The sequence below is a fragment of the Pelodiscus sinensis genome, chromosome 28 (assembly GCF_049634645.1).
Source record: "Pelodiscus sinensis isolate JC-2024 chromosome 28, ASM4963464v1, whole genome shotgun sequence".
NCBI lineage: Eukaryota > Metazoa > Chordata > Testudines > Trionychidae > Pelodiscus > Pelodiscus sinensis.
In genome coordinates, this window is record NC_134738.1 from 985,132 (window position 1) to 1,000,383 (window position 15,252).

Consider the following 15,252-nt stretch of genomic DNA (forward strand, 5'->3'; position numbering starts at 1 on the left):
GTTCTGTTTCTCTTCTTTTATATCCTTAGTCACACAAATCAGGATGTGATCTCACAAGCAAGTCAAGGCTGGGTTGGGTCAATATGTGGGTGGGAAATATTCAAAGGAAGCCCAACAAGGTGCAGGAAATGAGGTTACTTATACAGTAGGACAGTGATGCTCGCTTTCAGGTCAGGTTTGCACCAAATCTGAAGCATGGCATTAGGGTACGCTTAGTCCTTAGTGCTTCTGCCCTCAGGGCACAACTGTATCCCCAGGAGGCCATGCAAGAATAGAAATATGAGATCTCCTCCGAGCTCCCCCTAATATGAACATCAAAAGCTGGACTGCAAACTGTCTCTAGAGATTCAGAGGGATAGCCAAATTAGTCTGTAACTGGAAAAACTTAAACAGCAAATAGTTTAGCAGCACCTTAAAGACTAACAAAACACGTAAATGGTATCATGAGCTTTCATGGGCACAGCCCACTTCTTCAGGCATCTCTGGAGAAGCTTTGAACTGCATGAACAAAATTTGGAGGAAGTTGGGGAATTTTAGGCTTCTTGAGTTAAAGGGCTGTTGTGGACAATTAAGCTCTTGAGCAGTGGAATTATTTAAGTTAAAGCACACCATTTCTTTTTTCTAAGCTTTAAAAATGTATCTGAAATATTAAGGAGATTCATTTTTTGCCCAGGCTTAGATCATTATTTCGTATGATAAATGTGATATTGTTTATACAATGCCTAATGAAATGCATTGTACCTGAGTAGAGAAGATCTGTGGATAGCTGGTTTAAACCTGACAGAGAGGAGAATAATGTCTGCTGAAAACTGAACAAGGGGGGAAGTCAAGTCAGAGACATTGAAATAATTGGCTTAGTGGCCCAATGGATGGTTCAGCAGCTGTCAAAACAGGCACTCAGATAGCTATGTACCCCTACCCAGTCTTGTCTATTTCAGAAATTAACCATGGTATTGAATAAACCATGCTCTTGATGTAGGCTTATTTTTATGGCTTGTTTCCACTATGGGATTGACACTGCTGCAGTTGATCCACTACTGGTTGACTTAGCAAGTCTAGCAAAGACCCATTAAACTATCTGCTAATCTCACTCCTGTCAACTCTGTTACACCTACAGAATGAGAGGAATAAGGGGAGTCAATAGGAGAGTGTTTTCTGTTGACCCCCCCAGAGTGGACCCTGGGAATAATTAGATGTAAGATACATCAATTCAAGTTACACTATTGCATAGCTTGAATCAACCTATCACCAGCGCAGACCTGTCCTTATTTATCTTATTTCTTTTGTTTAATTAGACATGATGCGACAATTTTTCAAAATCAGGTCATCCATGAAATGGTTGCACTTTGCTGCTTGTAGAAGCCTTGATATGATAAATAACAGAAAGACAAGGTGGGTTAAGTAATTTCTGTTACTGGACCAACCTCTGTTGGTGAGAGGCAAGCTTTCGAGCTATACAGAAATCTTCAAGTAATAAATACTGACATACCCCATCTCTGTCTATAGTTCTTGAGGGAAGTTTCTACAGTACAACTCCCTCCTATGAGAGCCCTCCTTTTTTATTGTAGAAGAAACAATCAAATTCCAGGCACATCCCATTGTTCTGGCACAACCAGATCCTTATCTTGCTGTAAGTTATGAGAAGAGGGAGCTGCTCGTACTGTTTAGGAGTTTTTGAACAAATGAACTCACGGACAGACAGACAGATGCACATTTCTAAAATGTGTATTAAGATTAAATTATGAATTCTGGGAGAAAACAACCATCCACAGACAAGCCCTCAATTCCTCCATACCCAGCACATGGTATGATTTTTACTGATCCCTTTCTTTCATGTTGAGAGCAGACTATGTTCGCCTGTTAGCTCCAGCCTTCATTTCAAGAAAAGTGACTAAACAATCCAGATGATCACAACTTAACTCTCATGGGAGACAGACTTTTTTTTTGCTTGAGCTGCTATTAGCTCTGTTCTTGTGGTTGTTTCACTAACTTTCATTTTTAATTCCTACACACAGCCCCAATTCTCTTCTTACAGGGCTCGTCTACACTGGCCCCTTTTCCGGAAGGGGCATGTTAATTTCACCTATCGTAGTAGGGAAATCCGCGGGGGATTTAAATATCCCCCGCGGCATTTAAATAAAAATGTCCGCCGCTTTTTTCCGGCTTTTAAAAAAGCCGGAAAAGAGCGTCTACACTGGCCCCGATCCTCCGGAAAAAGCACCCTTTTCCGGAGGCTCTTATTCCTACTTTGAAGTAGGAATAAGAGCCTCCGGAAAAGGGTGCTTTTTCCGGAGGATCGGGGCCAGTGTAGACGCTCTTTTCCGGCTTTTTTAAAAGCCGGAAAAAAGCGGCGGACATTTTTATTTAAATGCCGCGGGGGATATTTAAATCCCCCGCGGATTTCCCTACTACGATAGGTGAAATTAACATGCCCCTTCCGGAAAAGGGGCCAGTGTAGACGTATCCACACAGTTTGCTGTGATGCAAAAAAATGACAGGAAAAAGGCAAAAAGTTCAGCAGGGGTTTTCATTTATTTTTGGAGGAATTATGCAGCACCTTTAAGAATCTTCACATTTATGCCATGACCTACTTTGCTCTCTTACTGGTATTTCTTTGCATAACTTCTTCCACTAGCAGGAATTAGAACGAACTTTTTAAATAAGTATTTAGTTTTAAAGCCAAGCTTTGCACAAGCTGAAGAATGGGAGGTTTCAGTCTCTTATCAAACCCCAGCTCCAAAGTAATGTTGATCAGCAACAACAAAACATAATTAAATAAATAAACCATTCACCATCTGTCATCTAGCTCCCTGAGAATGAGGATCAAATCCCTCAAGTATTTCAAGGAACCCCACCTGAAAGAGGATTTACATAAATTGAATCCATCCATAGGTCTTTCATTCCATGTTCTCTCCATGCTTGCAGCAAAGATCTCATGCCACTTTGCTCCTTCCCAAATGTTGTGTACCTCAATGCACATACTCCCTTAGCATGTATGCAAAGTTGTTTCTTGCTAGTCCCAGCACTGATCTGAAGATGACCACTCTAGTGAGTAGCTGACATTTCCAACACCGTTGGACAGAATGTGCCAGGTTGAATAGGGCCCTCTGCACCATTTCTAAATAGCTTATTTTGAAATAGTGCATCTACCCAACAAACAGCCATCAAGATAGCACTGAGCTATTTTGAAATAGAACATCCACACAGATTGGAGGCAGAATCACATTTAAAACACTTAAATGCACTTCACATTTAAAGCCACCTGGAAGCACTTCAGGCAGGGCATCAGAACAGCACTTGCTTCCTGGAGCTGCTGCTTGAGGCTTTCTGTGGCTCATGCTTAAAGGAACCTCCCTGTACAGCCATTTCTCAAGTGCTTCTCCTGCTTACCTACCTCTCTGTGGGTATGTCTACGCTACAAAGTTAATTCGAACTAACAGCCGTTAGTTCAAATTAACTTTAATAGGGGCTACACATACAAACCGCTAGTTCGAATTTAAATCAAACTAGCGGAGCGCTTAATTCGAACTAGGTAAACCTCATTCTACGAGGAGTAATGCCTAGTTCGAATTAAGTAGTTCGAATTAAGGGCTGTGTAGCTACTTAATTCCAACTAGTGGGAGGCCAGCCCTTCCCAGGTTGCCCTGGTGGCCACTCTGGGCCAAACCAGGGAAACTTTTCTGCCCCCCTCCCGGCCCCGGAGCCCTTAAAGGGGCATGGTCTGGCTACGGTGCTTGTGCCAGTTGCAAGTCTGCCAGCACCCACCCAGCAGACCCTGCACCTGGCATGGCATGAGCCAGCCACCTGCTGCCACCCAGCCCTCCGCCTCTTCCCAGGACCAGGCTGGCGGCTCCCAGGAGCCTGCCCGGGGCCGCAAGAGGCGGGTGCCTGCCTGGCCTAGTGCGGAGATCGTGGACCTCATCGAGGTTTGGGGGGAGGCCTCCAACGTCCATGACCTCCACACTAGGCACAGGAATGCAGCCATCTATGGCAGGATAGCTGCCAGCCTGGCCACCAAAGGCCACAGGCGAACCCAGGAGCAGGTTTACATGAAAATCAAGTTGGTCCAGTGAGACCCCCGACCTTGAGCCCTGAGCTTAGAACATAAGAATGGCCGTACTGGGTCAGACTAAAGGTCCATCTAGCCCTGTAGCCTGTCTGCTGACAGCAGCCAGCACCAGGTACTACGGAGGGGATGGACCGAAGAAAATGACCAAGCGATTTGTCTCGTGCCATCCATCTCCAGCCTTCCACAAACAGAGGCCAGGGACACCATTTCTACCCCCTGGCTAATAGCAGTCCATGGACCCAACCTCCATGAATTTATCTAACTTCTCTTTAAACTCTGTTATAGTTCTAGCCTTCACAGCCTCCTGTGGCAAGGAGTTCCACAGGTTGACTACACGCTGTGTGAAGAAGAACTTTCACTTATTAGTTTTAAACCTGCTACCCTTTCATTTCATTTGGTGTCCTCTAGTCCTTCTATTATGGGAACTAATGAAGAACTTTTCTTTATTCACTCTCTCTACACAATTCATGATTTTATAGACCTCTATCACAGCGTTTCCCAAACTATGGGCCATGGCCCGGTACTGGTCCGCAGGAAGAAAATACCAGGCCTCAGCATGGCTGCCAGGGTGTTCCGAGTTCCCAGACTGCCCGTTCAGCACTGGGTTCCTCAAGCCCTCAGCCGGGCGGGGCGGATACAGCCGTATGGTTCAGGCTTCCAGCAGCGGCATAGTGAGGGTTACCAGGTGAGCTCTTACTGCTGGCTGTGGAGGGGGGGAGGAGGGGTTGGATAAGGGCCACAGGGAAGCAGGGTCGGGGCAGTGGAGGTGCCCGGGGGAGATAGGGAGGGGAAGCAGGGCTGGCCAGGGGAGATCACACGGGTGGGAACCGGCTGGCGGGGGCAGTGAAGCTGGCTGGGGGAGATCGCGGGGCAGGGTTGGCCGGGGGGGGGGGGGGGGGGGAGTGGGGCTGGCCAGGGGAGATCGCGGGTGGGAGGGGGGACTGGCTGACAGAAGCAGGGCTGGCCGGAGGGGGCGGGAGCGGTGGGGCTGGCCAGGGGAGATCATGCGGGGGGGGGGGGGGGGAGAACCAGCTCGTGGGGGAAGTGAGGCTGGCTGGGGCAAACCACAGAGCTGGCTGGGGAACTGGCCGGTGGAAGCAGGGCTGGTGGGGGGGTGGGCAGTGGGGCTGGCCAGGGGAGAGGAGGCAGGAAACCAGCTCGCGGGGGCAGCAGGGCTTGCCAGGAGAGATCGGGAGAATCGGCCAGCGGGTAGCGGGACAGTTCAGGGCGCACGCAGATTCTGACTAAAAATGTATAAGCAGTGCCTTCTAATATCCCCACTGCTGACAGGCCCTGCAGTGTGTCAGAATGGACAGAGCCTGGCGCATTCACCATCCGGAATGAGAATATGGATAAAAAATTCTAAAGATGGTGTCGGCTTTCTGAAAATAAATGAGCCCCTTTTAATACATGATGTGGGGGTGCAGGGTTTTATTGGATCACAGTCCATTTTTCCAGTCCATATTCCCTTAACTTGCTGGTAAGAATATTGTGGGTGGCCGTATCAAAAGCTTTGCTAAAGCTGGCTCTGGGGGCTTTGAGAGGACCCCAAACACCATATTTGCATATTCATAATTTGCTCAATGAATACGCAAATATGCAAATGAATGTTACCGGGCCTCTGAAAGCTCGTGAATGGATTTACTGGTCCCCATGTCAAAAAGTTTGGGAACTCCTGCTCTATCATATCCCCCTTCAGTCTCCTCTTTTCTACGCTGAAAAGTCTCAGTCTCTTTAGCCTCTCCTCATATGGAACCTGTTCCAAACCCCTAATCATTGTAGTTGCCCTTTTCTGAACCCTTTCCAAGGCCAAAATATCTTTTTTGAGGTGAGGAGACCACATCTGTACACTGTACTGAAGATATGGCTACCATAGTTTGATACTTCCCCCCCTCCTTCTTCCCCTGGCTTCCCCCTTCCGGCTCCCTCCTCCCAGGTTTCCCCCTCTCCTCTCCCACCCTCTCTCTTCCCCTCTCCCACCTCCTTTTCCCAGTCTCCCCACAGGTAACCCGCCCCCCCAGTTTTGTTAAATAAAGAGAGTTTCTATTTTTGAACACACGTGTCCTTTATTTTGTACATCAGGAAGGGGGGCTAGGGAGGGGCAAGTGGAAGGAGGTGAGGGAGGAATGGGGTACGAGCCCCTGATGGGGAGGACTGGGGTGGCTCTGCGGGCTCCTCGGGGTGGAAGCTCTCCCACAGGGCCTCCTGGATCCTGACAGCCCCCCCAATTGATTCCCTCGGATGGCAGCCTGCGGCAAGTGCAGCCGGGCTGATGGCCAAGTGCTGTGATGTGCTGAGTGTGGGCAGTCAGGGCACTCCAAGACCGGACTGCTTTGCTGTCCCTCATCAAGTTAGACAAGCAAGTGGGGAACCCTGAGAACTGTCTGTCCGGGGTGGGGGTCGGGTCCCTTTAAGCACAGCCCTCGGCTAGCCTGAGGAAGCAGCTCCACACTCTAAGTCATAACCTGATGCCCTGCCGGCACTGCTTCCAGCCAGCCTTAAGCCTGGTTCAGGGTCCACTCAGTGTGGACATGCTAGTTCGAATTAGCAAAATGCTAATTCGAACTAGTTTTTAGGTCTAGATGCGCTAGTTCGAATTAGCTTAGTTTGAATTAACTAATTCAAATTAAGTTAGTTTGAATTAGTGCTGTAGAGTAGACGTACCCTGAAGGACAGCAAAGCATATTCATTGTGAGCTTTGGTAGCCTGGTTGGACACCACAGCACTCCCAGCTACGGAGCCAGAGCTGCCTCTCAGCAGTCGATGGCTCTTACAGCTTGTACTGAACCTCGTGGTGCAGTTTCTGCAGGCTGCCCTCATGGCCCTGCAGAAACAGGCCCCCACCTCAGTGCAGGAGACCTCCTCTCCGCTCTCCAGATGCTGCTCTTGCAGCTCAACCCCTCCTGCCCTTCCCTGCACACTGTGCACTACCGCTTCTGGTGCTGGGACACCAGTTCCTCTTGGTGGAACCGGACCATCCTTGAGTGGCGGGATGACCAGTAGTGGCTCCAGAACTTCCTTGTGCGGAAGGACACCATTCTGGAGCTGTGTGAGTGGCTCGCCCCTGCCCTCAGGTGATGGGACACCCACATGCAATCCTCCACCCCCCTCCAGAAGAAGGTCGCCATTGCACTGTGGAAGCTCTCCATGCTGGATAGCTACTGATCCACTGGGAACCAGTTCAGGGCGGGGAGATCAACTGTCAGCGCTGTGGTCATGCAGGTCTGGCTCCCTTGTGCCATTGTCCCAGGAGGGTGGTGAACTGTTGGAATGGGGTTTCCCCAGGGAAAGGCTGGGGCTGGTGGTGGTGGAGGAGGCTCCTTTCCTGGACAGGTTTTTAGTCCTACCCTCACCAAGGCACATGAGGGGAGTGGGGCAAGCTGGGGTTGCTCCTGATGTGCGTGGTGGAGAGGAAGTGGGGATTGGACTCGGGGACCTTCCATGATTCTCTGTTTGTCTCCTTCAAGTGGAGAGGGTCACCAGCACCATCCTGCTGCCGCCGGCTCATCGTTCTGGACGACGTGGATGCTGTTGTCGCTGGCTTTGCCAACAGGGGGTTCCCCAACTGTGGGGGGTGTGGGAGGATGGTTATTGATGGCACCCACATCCCCATTCAGGTCCCTGGCCATCAGGCATTGGATTACATCCATCGCAAGGGCTGCTTTTCCCTAGACCTGCAGGCCGTCATGGACCACCCAGGCAGGTTCACTAACGTCTACGTCGGCTAGTCAGGGAAGGCACACAACACCCGTGTATTTAGGAACTCCAGCCTCTTCCACAAGCTGCACACTGACACCTTCTTCCCAAGCGCACCATCGGGGTCTGAGACGTGGACATGCCCATGTGCATGGCGGGGGACACATCCCTACCCTCTGGCTTATGAAGCCCGTATAAGGACACTTGGATCGCACCAGGGAACGTTTTAATGTGAGGCTCAGCAGAGCCCTCATGGTTGTGGCAGGAGCCTTTGAGCGTCTCGGGGAAGTTTTGTTCGTTCCTTCCCCACCTCGAGTACCGTGAGTGGCACGTCCCCCAGGCAGTGGTTGCATCCTCCACATCTGTGACAGTCAGGGGGAGACGTTCCTGCCAGCGTGGGGAGTAGAGGTGGAACATCTCGCAAGGGCCTTTGAACAGCAACGGATGGCTGCGGTCCATCGGGCGCATCAGGGGGCTGCGCAGATCTGGGAGGCCCTGAGGGAGAGTTTCAGCCAAGGCCAGCTATGAGGCTCTCCCCTGGGCCTCCCCACAAGGGGCCTCTGCAGAGACCCAATGTGGCTTTCCTCCCCTCCCTCTCCCCCCCTTTCCTCCTCCTCCCCTCTCCCCCCCTTTCCTCCTCCCCTCCCTCTCCCCCCCTTTCCTCCTCCCCTCCCTCTCCCCCCCTTTCCTCCTCCCCTCCCTCTTCCCCGCTTTCCTCCTCCTCCTCTCTCCCCCCTTTCCTCCTCCTCTCCCTCTCCCCCCTTTCCTCCTCCCCTCCCACTCCCCCCTTTCCTCCTCCCCTCCCTCTCCCCCCCTTTCCTCCTCCCCTCCCTCTCCCCCCTTTTTTCCTCCTCCCCTCTCCCCCCTTTCCTCCTCCTCCCCGCTCCTTTACCTGTTCCAAAGACAATGAAGCATACCTGTTGCTTTGAAACCAACAACTGGAACTGTTTTTATTCGGGGTAAACGTAACTGAGGAGGGGCTGGAGAAGGAACTTGTGGGGAGGAGGGAGGCGGGATGGGGAGGAGGGGCTGGGACTGGAGCAGGAGCAGGCTCAGGAGAAGGGGCAGGAGTGGCTCCCAGGTGCTCAACAGCGGCCATGAATGCTGCACCCAGGGACTGGCCCTGCTGCAGCAGCTCCTGCCAGGTGGTATGCCAGACAGCCCGGTCCTCCTGGAGCCTGCGGTCCTGCCAGTCCTGGGAGTGTTGCAGGGCATGCAGGCAGGTCCTCGTGGGTCCACCTTCCCCTCCGGGTCCCCCGGGGTCAGGAGGGTGGAATGGGAGGTGTCGCCAGCTCCCCACTCGCAGCTGGTCCGGCTGTGGAGAACAAAGAGAAGGGCAGTCATCCCTGGAGACACTGTGCCTGAAGCCGGGCCCTCAGCCCTGAGCTGGCACCGAAAGGTCTTGGGTCAGACGCGGGGGATGTGCTGTGAGCCAGGCCACCTCAGGCCTGTACAGTGGGCCCTTTCCTTCAGGGACACCGATGTCCCTGGGAGGAGCCTTGATACCCTTCCCACCCAGAGAGAGGACTTCTGCCCCTGCTCTCTGGGGCACCGGGAGCAGACCGTTGTGCAATCGCAGGCTGAGAAGGCTGAGCAAGGAGCACCCAGCAGCTACTGGCTGCTGCCATTTCCCCCTGTGTGTGTGTAGGGAAAGGGGGGCACTCACCTGGTGAGCCTTGCCCTGCCTTGGGTGGCACCTGGGAGACATCCTGGGAGGGGGACACCCACTCCAGGTCAGGGTTGGCAGCCCTTGAGATGGTGCTGGCCTCACCCAGCGCCTTTCTCCTCCTCTGCCTTGATATCCCCCCAGCACTCAGCACTGGGCCACGATGGGTGTCTTCAGTCCTGAATCCACACTGGAGGGGAAGAGACTGACCTCCCCTCCAAGGATGTGATGGGGCTACTCGAAATAGGGGCAGGTTTGGGGTGCTCCTCCTTAGCTCTGGTGTACGCCTGCCTCAGCTCCTTAATCTTCGTGCGCACTTACTCCTGCACGTGCATGTGTCCCCTCTGTGCAAGGCGTGCGGACATCCACCCGTAAATGTCAGCATTCCATCGTCTGGCGTGAAGATCCTGTTGATTCTCCTCCCCCAGATCTCCAGGAGATCCAGGATCTCTGCACCAGACCAGGATGGGCTCTCTTCTTCTGCCCCTGGCCAGGGGCTTGAGAGCTGCCCGGAGCTGTGGTGGCAGTTGCTGGGGTCTCGGTTGGGGCATTGGGTTCAGCCACGACAGCAGGGAGTGAAGATGGGGCTGCTGTGGTTGGCACCGGCCTTGCAGGGCCTGCTCCGAGCCATGAGCCTGCTGCCTGCAGCTTTACGGACTGCAGGGGAAGGAGGGCTATAGACGACAGCACAGCCAGCAGGGCACCATGGGATTCCATCGAGGCCCCTTATTTTGGAATAACTGTCTCCACATGGACTATTTTGAAAGAGCTATTCCAAAATAGGCATTATTCCTCAGACATTGAGGGCTTGCTGTGCGGACGCTCACTTTGTTATTTCGAAATAACGCTGCTGCGGAGACCCGCCTTATAGAGACAACCCTTAGTCAAGAGAGGTTTGAAAATAAGACTCTGATGAAAACAGATGGAGAAAAGTTTCCAGGATTGAAAAAGGGGGAAATTTGCCTTTGATTGCCTTGAACCAAACTCCATGGTCAATTTAATGCTCATACCTGTATCATTAATCATCTGAAAGGGAAAGCTTAGATGCAGGGGCAGATGACTGTTTTGCGGGGCCCCGGGCAGCATAACTCCGCGGGGCCCCCCACGGGGCTTTTTTAAGCATGGGGCCCGGGGCGGCTGCCCAGTTCGCCCTGCCCTATATCCGCCCCTGCTTAGATGAAGACTGGTGGCAGGGAATATGTGCTACCCAGCCTCATAGATAAATATATAAAGCACAAAGCGTTTAGTTTGCTCCAGTGTTTCACTTCTGTTAATAGTGAGAAAAACAAATATTCAGATCCAACCTTGACAAAATATATAAGCTCAGTGTAAGATACACAAATTCATTTTCTTCAGCATTTTACTTCAAATCAGCATCAAATCCAACTTGGATTCACAATGAAGACTCTTGTAAGTACTTTTGACCCCTATATATATATATATATTTTACAGTGTGTTTGTCTGTGAGTCCAACTCCTCCTACGTGGTAAGAACTAGGGCTACCAACTTTGGGATGCAGCTTCCTCTTCTCCTAACTTAAAGCAAGGTCGGGGTTTGGTTGTGCCAGGAAAACGGGATGATAGGTTTCCATAACATGGAAAGGGAGGGGGGCAAGAGGAGGGACAAGATCCTCACACTCACCACTCAGGGCAGTGAGTGCAGGGGAGAGCTATATATGCAGGGTGACTGCTAGAGGTCACCCTGCATATATAGAGACTGGTCAGCAGGGCTGGGGCTCCACCGTCTTGCCTGCCACTGGTAAATGGCCTCCCTCCCCAAGCCCTGGGCTAGGACTCCCCAACGTCCCTGGCCAGGCACTGGGCCAGCCCCTCTACTGGCCCTGGGTCAGACCCGGGCAGCACCAGGGAAGTCCGTTTATATTTTTAGTATATGTTGGTCCCGATTCTGGGTCCTTTTGAGAGTTCACATTGAAGTTGGTGGGATCGATAAGACAAGCTATAAGAAAATGGGAGATGGGTGTGGGAAGGGGCTCAGCACCTTACAAATCAGGGCTCTTTGGCCTCATTTTTCACTATCAGTGGCCACTACTTTGAGCTGCCCCAACTTTTGTGAAACCAACTGGATTCCGTGAATGCCTGATTCTGAGAGGTGCCAAGCACCCACTCGCAAGCTGAGTCAACAGCGCCCAGATTTACAAAGGGATTTCCAGACCCCGAGATGAAGATGGGCGCTCAATAGATGTTATAAAAGCTCCTAAACCGGAGAGGTGTCCAACTTCCATAGAAAGTCAATGGGAATTAGCTACCTTTTGGGAAGGCCCCAATTCGGCAACGACGTATCAGGGTACAATTCTGTCTTTATTGTAGTCGCTGGCAAAACTTCCACTGACTTCTATAGGACCTGAATTTTGTGCTGTATCCTGAAGCCCTTACTACCTTTGCTGAGTGATGACTGATGCCCTCATCCTGAGAACCCAGGGCATTAACCTTGAGGCTAATAAGGCCATAGCCTTAGGCCCTCCTGTTGCTTAGGCCCTACTGGTCAGGCCTGGCGGGCTGGGCCGGGTGAGGGAGGTGAAGCGAGCATGTTCACATAGCCCTGCTGGAGCCAGCGGGAAAGGCAAAGCAGCCCTCTGTGGCTTAGAAGGAGCATTCGGCAGCAGCCTGTCGCTTTTGTGCCCTCCAGTCTGTGTCTCTTCCTGCGCTGCTGCAGGAATACACGGTCAGGTATCCGGTTAAGAGGAGTGACGGGACATGAAAAATCTGGGAGCCCGTGGCAGCTGTGGGCTAGTCTGAGCAGGCATCGTGCCCCCGCCGGCGCCTCTCGCCCTGATTGCACCGCTGCTGTGCTTCGCTGGCAGGGAGGAACAAGGCTCCTTTGCCCATTGCCAGCATTTCTATGTGTGCCGGGTCCGTTTCTGGGCAAGGGGTGAGTGCCTGTGGGGGCAGGGCGAGGGAGCGCTGGAGGAAAGGGGCAGCGCACACCAGAGCACCAGGGTGGGAAGCTCACACGGAACCTGCACACGCTATCCAGCTAGAACTATTCCCTCCACCCTGCCTCCCTCCCGGAAGGAACGAATTCCCCATGTGAGGAAAAACAAAACACGCCACTCTGCATTCCAGTGCTTTTACTCATGGAGTACCTTCCCCGAGGGGTGCAGATTTATGATGCCCTCTGTTCAGTACTGAACTCTGTACTAAAAATCAGAGAAATCCACTTTCTTGGTATTTTTCTTTACTGGTTCACAGGTAATCAAGCTCTTTCCTTATGCTCAGCCTATTTCCTCAGGCCAACGCATGTTTGTACTTCTAAGGGGTGGCCAAAGCACTGCAGGGAGCTCAGCACACAATGTTGAAGGTTTCTCCCTCCCCAGGCTCTCCCTCCAGGATTTTAAATTCACTTCTTAGCAGGCTGTGATGGCTGTGCTGGCTGAATATGCCAAGACAGGGCTGTATCAGTTTGCTGCATCTCTAGCTATTCAGTCCATCAGAGAAGTACCTCTGATTTGATTTCTTTTGCATTTCATTCCAAAAAATCTAAATCAACCTGATGTTAGTCCTCAATTTTCTGCCCCAACTCAAACTTCCTTATCTCCCAAGTAGAAAATGTCGGGTAAGCATGGAATGTGTGTGATTCGAGACGGGAATGAGAATAAAGCCAAATTCCTGTTGACAGCTACGCCTTTGTAGCCTTATTGACTTCAGGCCAGAGTCTGGGAGAACAGATTTTTGCACAAGAATAGATTTTGGTCGCTTCTGCTTTTTCACACCTGGATAAACAGAATCTCATTCACTTTCCTCACCTAAACTCTGAGCACTCTAACGAAAAAATAAACAAGAGCTGAAGTCTATTTGGGTATGTCTACACTAGCCCCCTAGTGTAGGCATTCGAACTTGCAAATGAAGCCTGGGATTTAAATATCCCGGGCTTTATTTGCGGGTTCCTGGGTGGGTGCCATTTTTAAATCCCTTTAGTTCGAACTGACTGCCCGCGGCTACACGCCTTAGTTCGGATTAACTGTTACTCCTCCTGCAATGAGGTGTAACAGTTAATCCGAACTAAGAACTTAGTTCGGATTAACTTCTGACTGCTGCATGTAGCCGCGGGTGCAGAGTTCGAACTAAGGGGATTTAAAAATGGAGGCGCCCGGGAAGATGCAAATGAAGCCCAGGATATTTAAATCCCGGGCTTCATTTGCAAGTTCGAATGCCTACATTAGCCACCATAGTTCGAACTAGGGGGCTAGTGTAGACATACCCTTTGATCCTTTGTTTTACACCAGTCTAGTAAACAAACAAACCCAGGCCTGATGGGTGTCACCACAGCAGCCTTGATTGTGTAAGGCAGAGGTCTCCAACCTTTTTAACCACAAGATCACTTACTCAATTTAAGTGCAATGTAAGATCCACCTCCAACCCAAATACCCTTGCCTGGCTTCCTTCCTTCCTTTTCTGGGGCCCTGCCCCTCCTCCACCCCTTCTCTGAGGCCTCACCCTGCTCATTCTGTTGCCCTTCCTCTCTGAATTTCATTCACTTTCACCAGGCTGGAGTAGGGGTACAGGCTCTAGTCTTGGGTGTGTGGTAAATGCCCTATCCCCATGGCCAGTGTTTCTCAATTTTTTTTTTTTTAAATACCTCTTTAAAAAAAAAAGAAAAAATTTATAAGTGCCCCCAATACCTGCAGGTTTCTCACACAATTTTTTGAAACCTTTGCAACACGTTTGTTTAAACAACTTAATTGTAGCCGGGTGAGTGATGAAATATTTGAGTGTAAAACGTACAAAATTAATAAAATGCTGTAAAACTTAAAACAAAAATTCAGTTTTCTCCAAATTTCAGTTGTGTTGATGTACCCCTCAGACTTCTCTTGAGTGCCCCTAGGGGTGCATATACCACTGGTTGAGAGGCATTGCCCTAGGCAAAGCCACAGCCCGGCCCTCCCCAGTGGCCACGGGGACACCCAGGGTTGCCTACCCCCTGTGAGACAGGGGTTGGTGAGCAGAGCGAGCAGGGGACACAGCCCCCTAGTATCAACAAAGCAAAAAGCTATACTTGATAAAGCATACTTGGTTTCTAGGTGTTTTAAGCAACTGAGAAAAGAACAATTTAAAAACACAGAGAAATTCCATCCTTGGGATACAGCTTAAAGTACTGTGGGAGGTGGGGGGAAGGGAAGGACGAGCCACATGGACTAAGCACAGAGAAGTTTAATCAAACTACAAAACAAAGAAAATAACTTGATTACATCTAAATAGATATTTCCCTATCTACTCACAATCTGTGCGTCAGCGTCCAGTCCATTAACATGCCCAGTGTTCCTTGTAGCCATGGAAGTTCTGCCTGGTTCAATTCATTTTGTTCCCCAACTCCTGTCTTAAACTCACACAAATTAAAAATCATCAGGCAGGTATATCTTCCATTCAAATCTCAATACCTTCTCCCATTGGCTCTCCTTGCTCCCTGCCAATATCCTCTAGCTACCTGAATGTAACCCTTTAGTTACCAGTTGCTGGGATGTTCAGAAAAGGCCAGCACTCCTCCCATCCAACAGAATCTTAATCTGGCACTGCCCATGGGACTAAACATATGAATAAACTTAAGCACATGCCTAAAGTGTGCGCAGTGGGATGACCAGTGTGTGGTATGCAGGATTTGACACAAGGGTTTTTTTTAAAGCTCTGTAAATAATCAAGAACACTGTATGGGATGCCAAGCAATTATAACATACTTTAAATATTTTAGGAGACAGGACATGACACTTAATTAATGGTAACAATAGAATCACTCTGGAATTTCCCTTCAGTGACAGAGATCAGAACCTAGCTTTATAGTGTTAGGACCATCCTAAATACAGTTGTAC

General features: G+C 50.6%; 1 protein-coding gene across 2 annotated transcripts in view; it reads right to left on the reverse strand.

The window, feature by feature from the left end:
- Positions 1-15,252, reverse strand: part of GKN2 (gastrokine 2) — a 64,190-nt gene that overhangs the window by 29,050 nt on the left and 19,888 nt on the right. Inside the window, exon 1 of one of the 2 annotated variants that reach the window (XM_075910758.1) lies at positions 14,668-15,145. The exons of the other annotated variant lie outside the window; for it this stretch is intronic. Within the exon in view, the coding sequence (XP_075766873.1) occupies positions 14,668-14,721 (54 nt within the window). The 5' untranslated portion in view covers positions 14,722-15,145. Of the gene's footprint in view, positions 1-14,667; positions 15,146-15,252 lie in introns of those variants that run through there. 2 annotated transcript variants of the gene reach the window in all.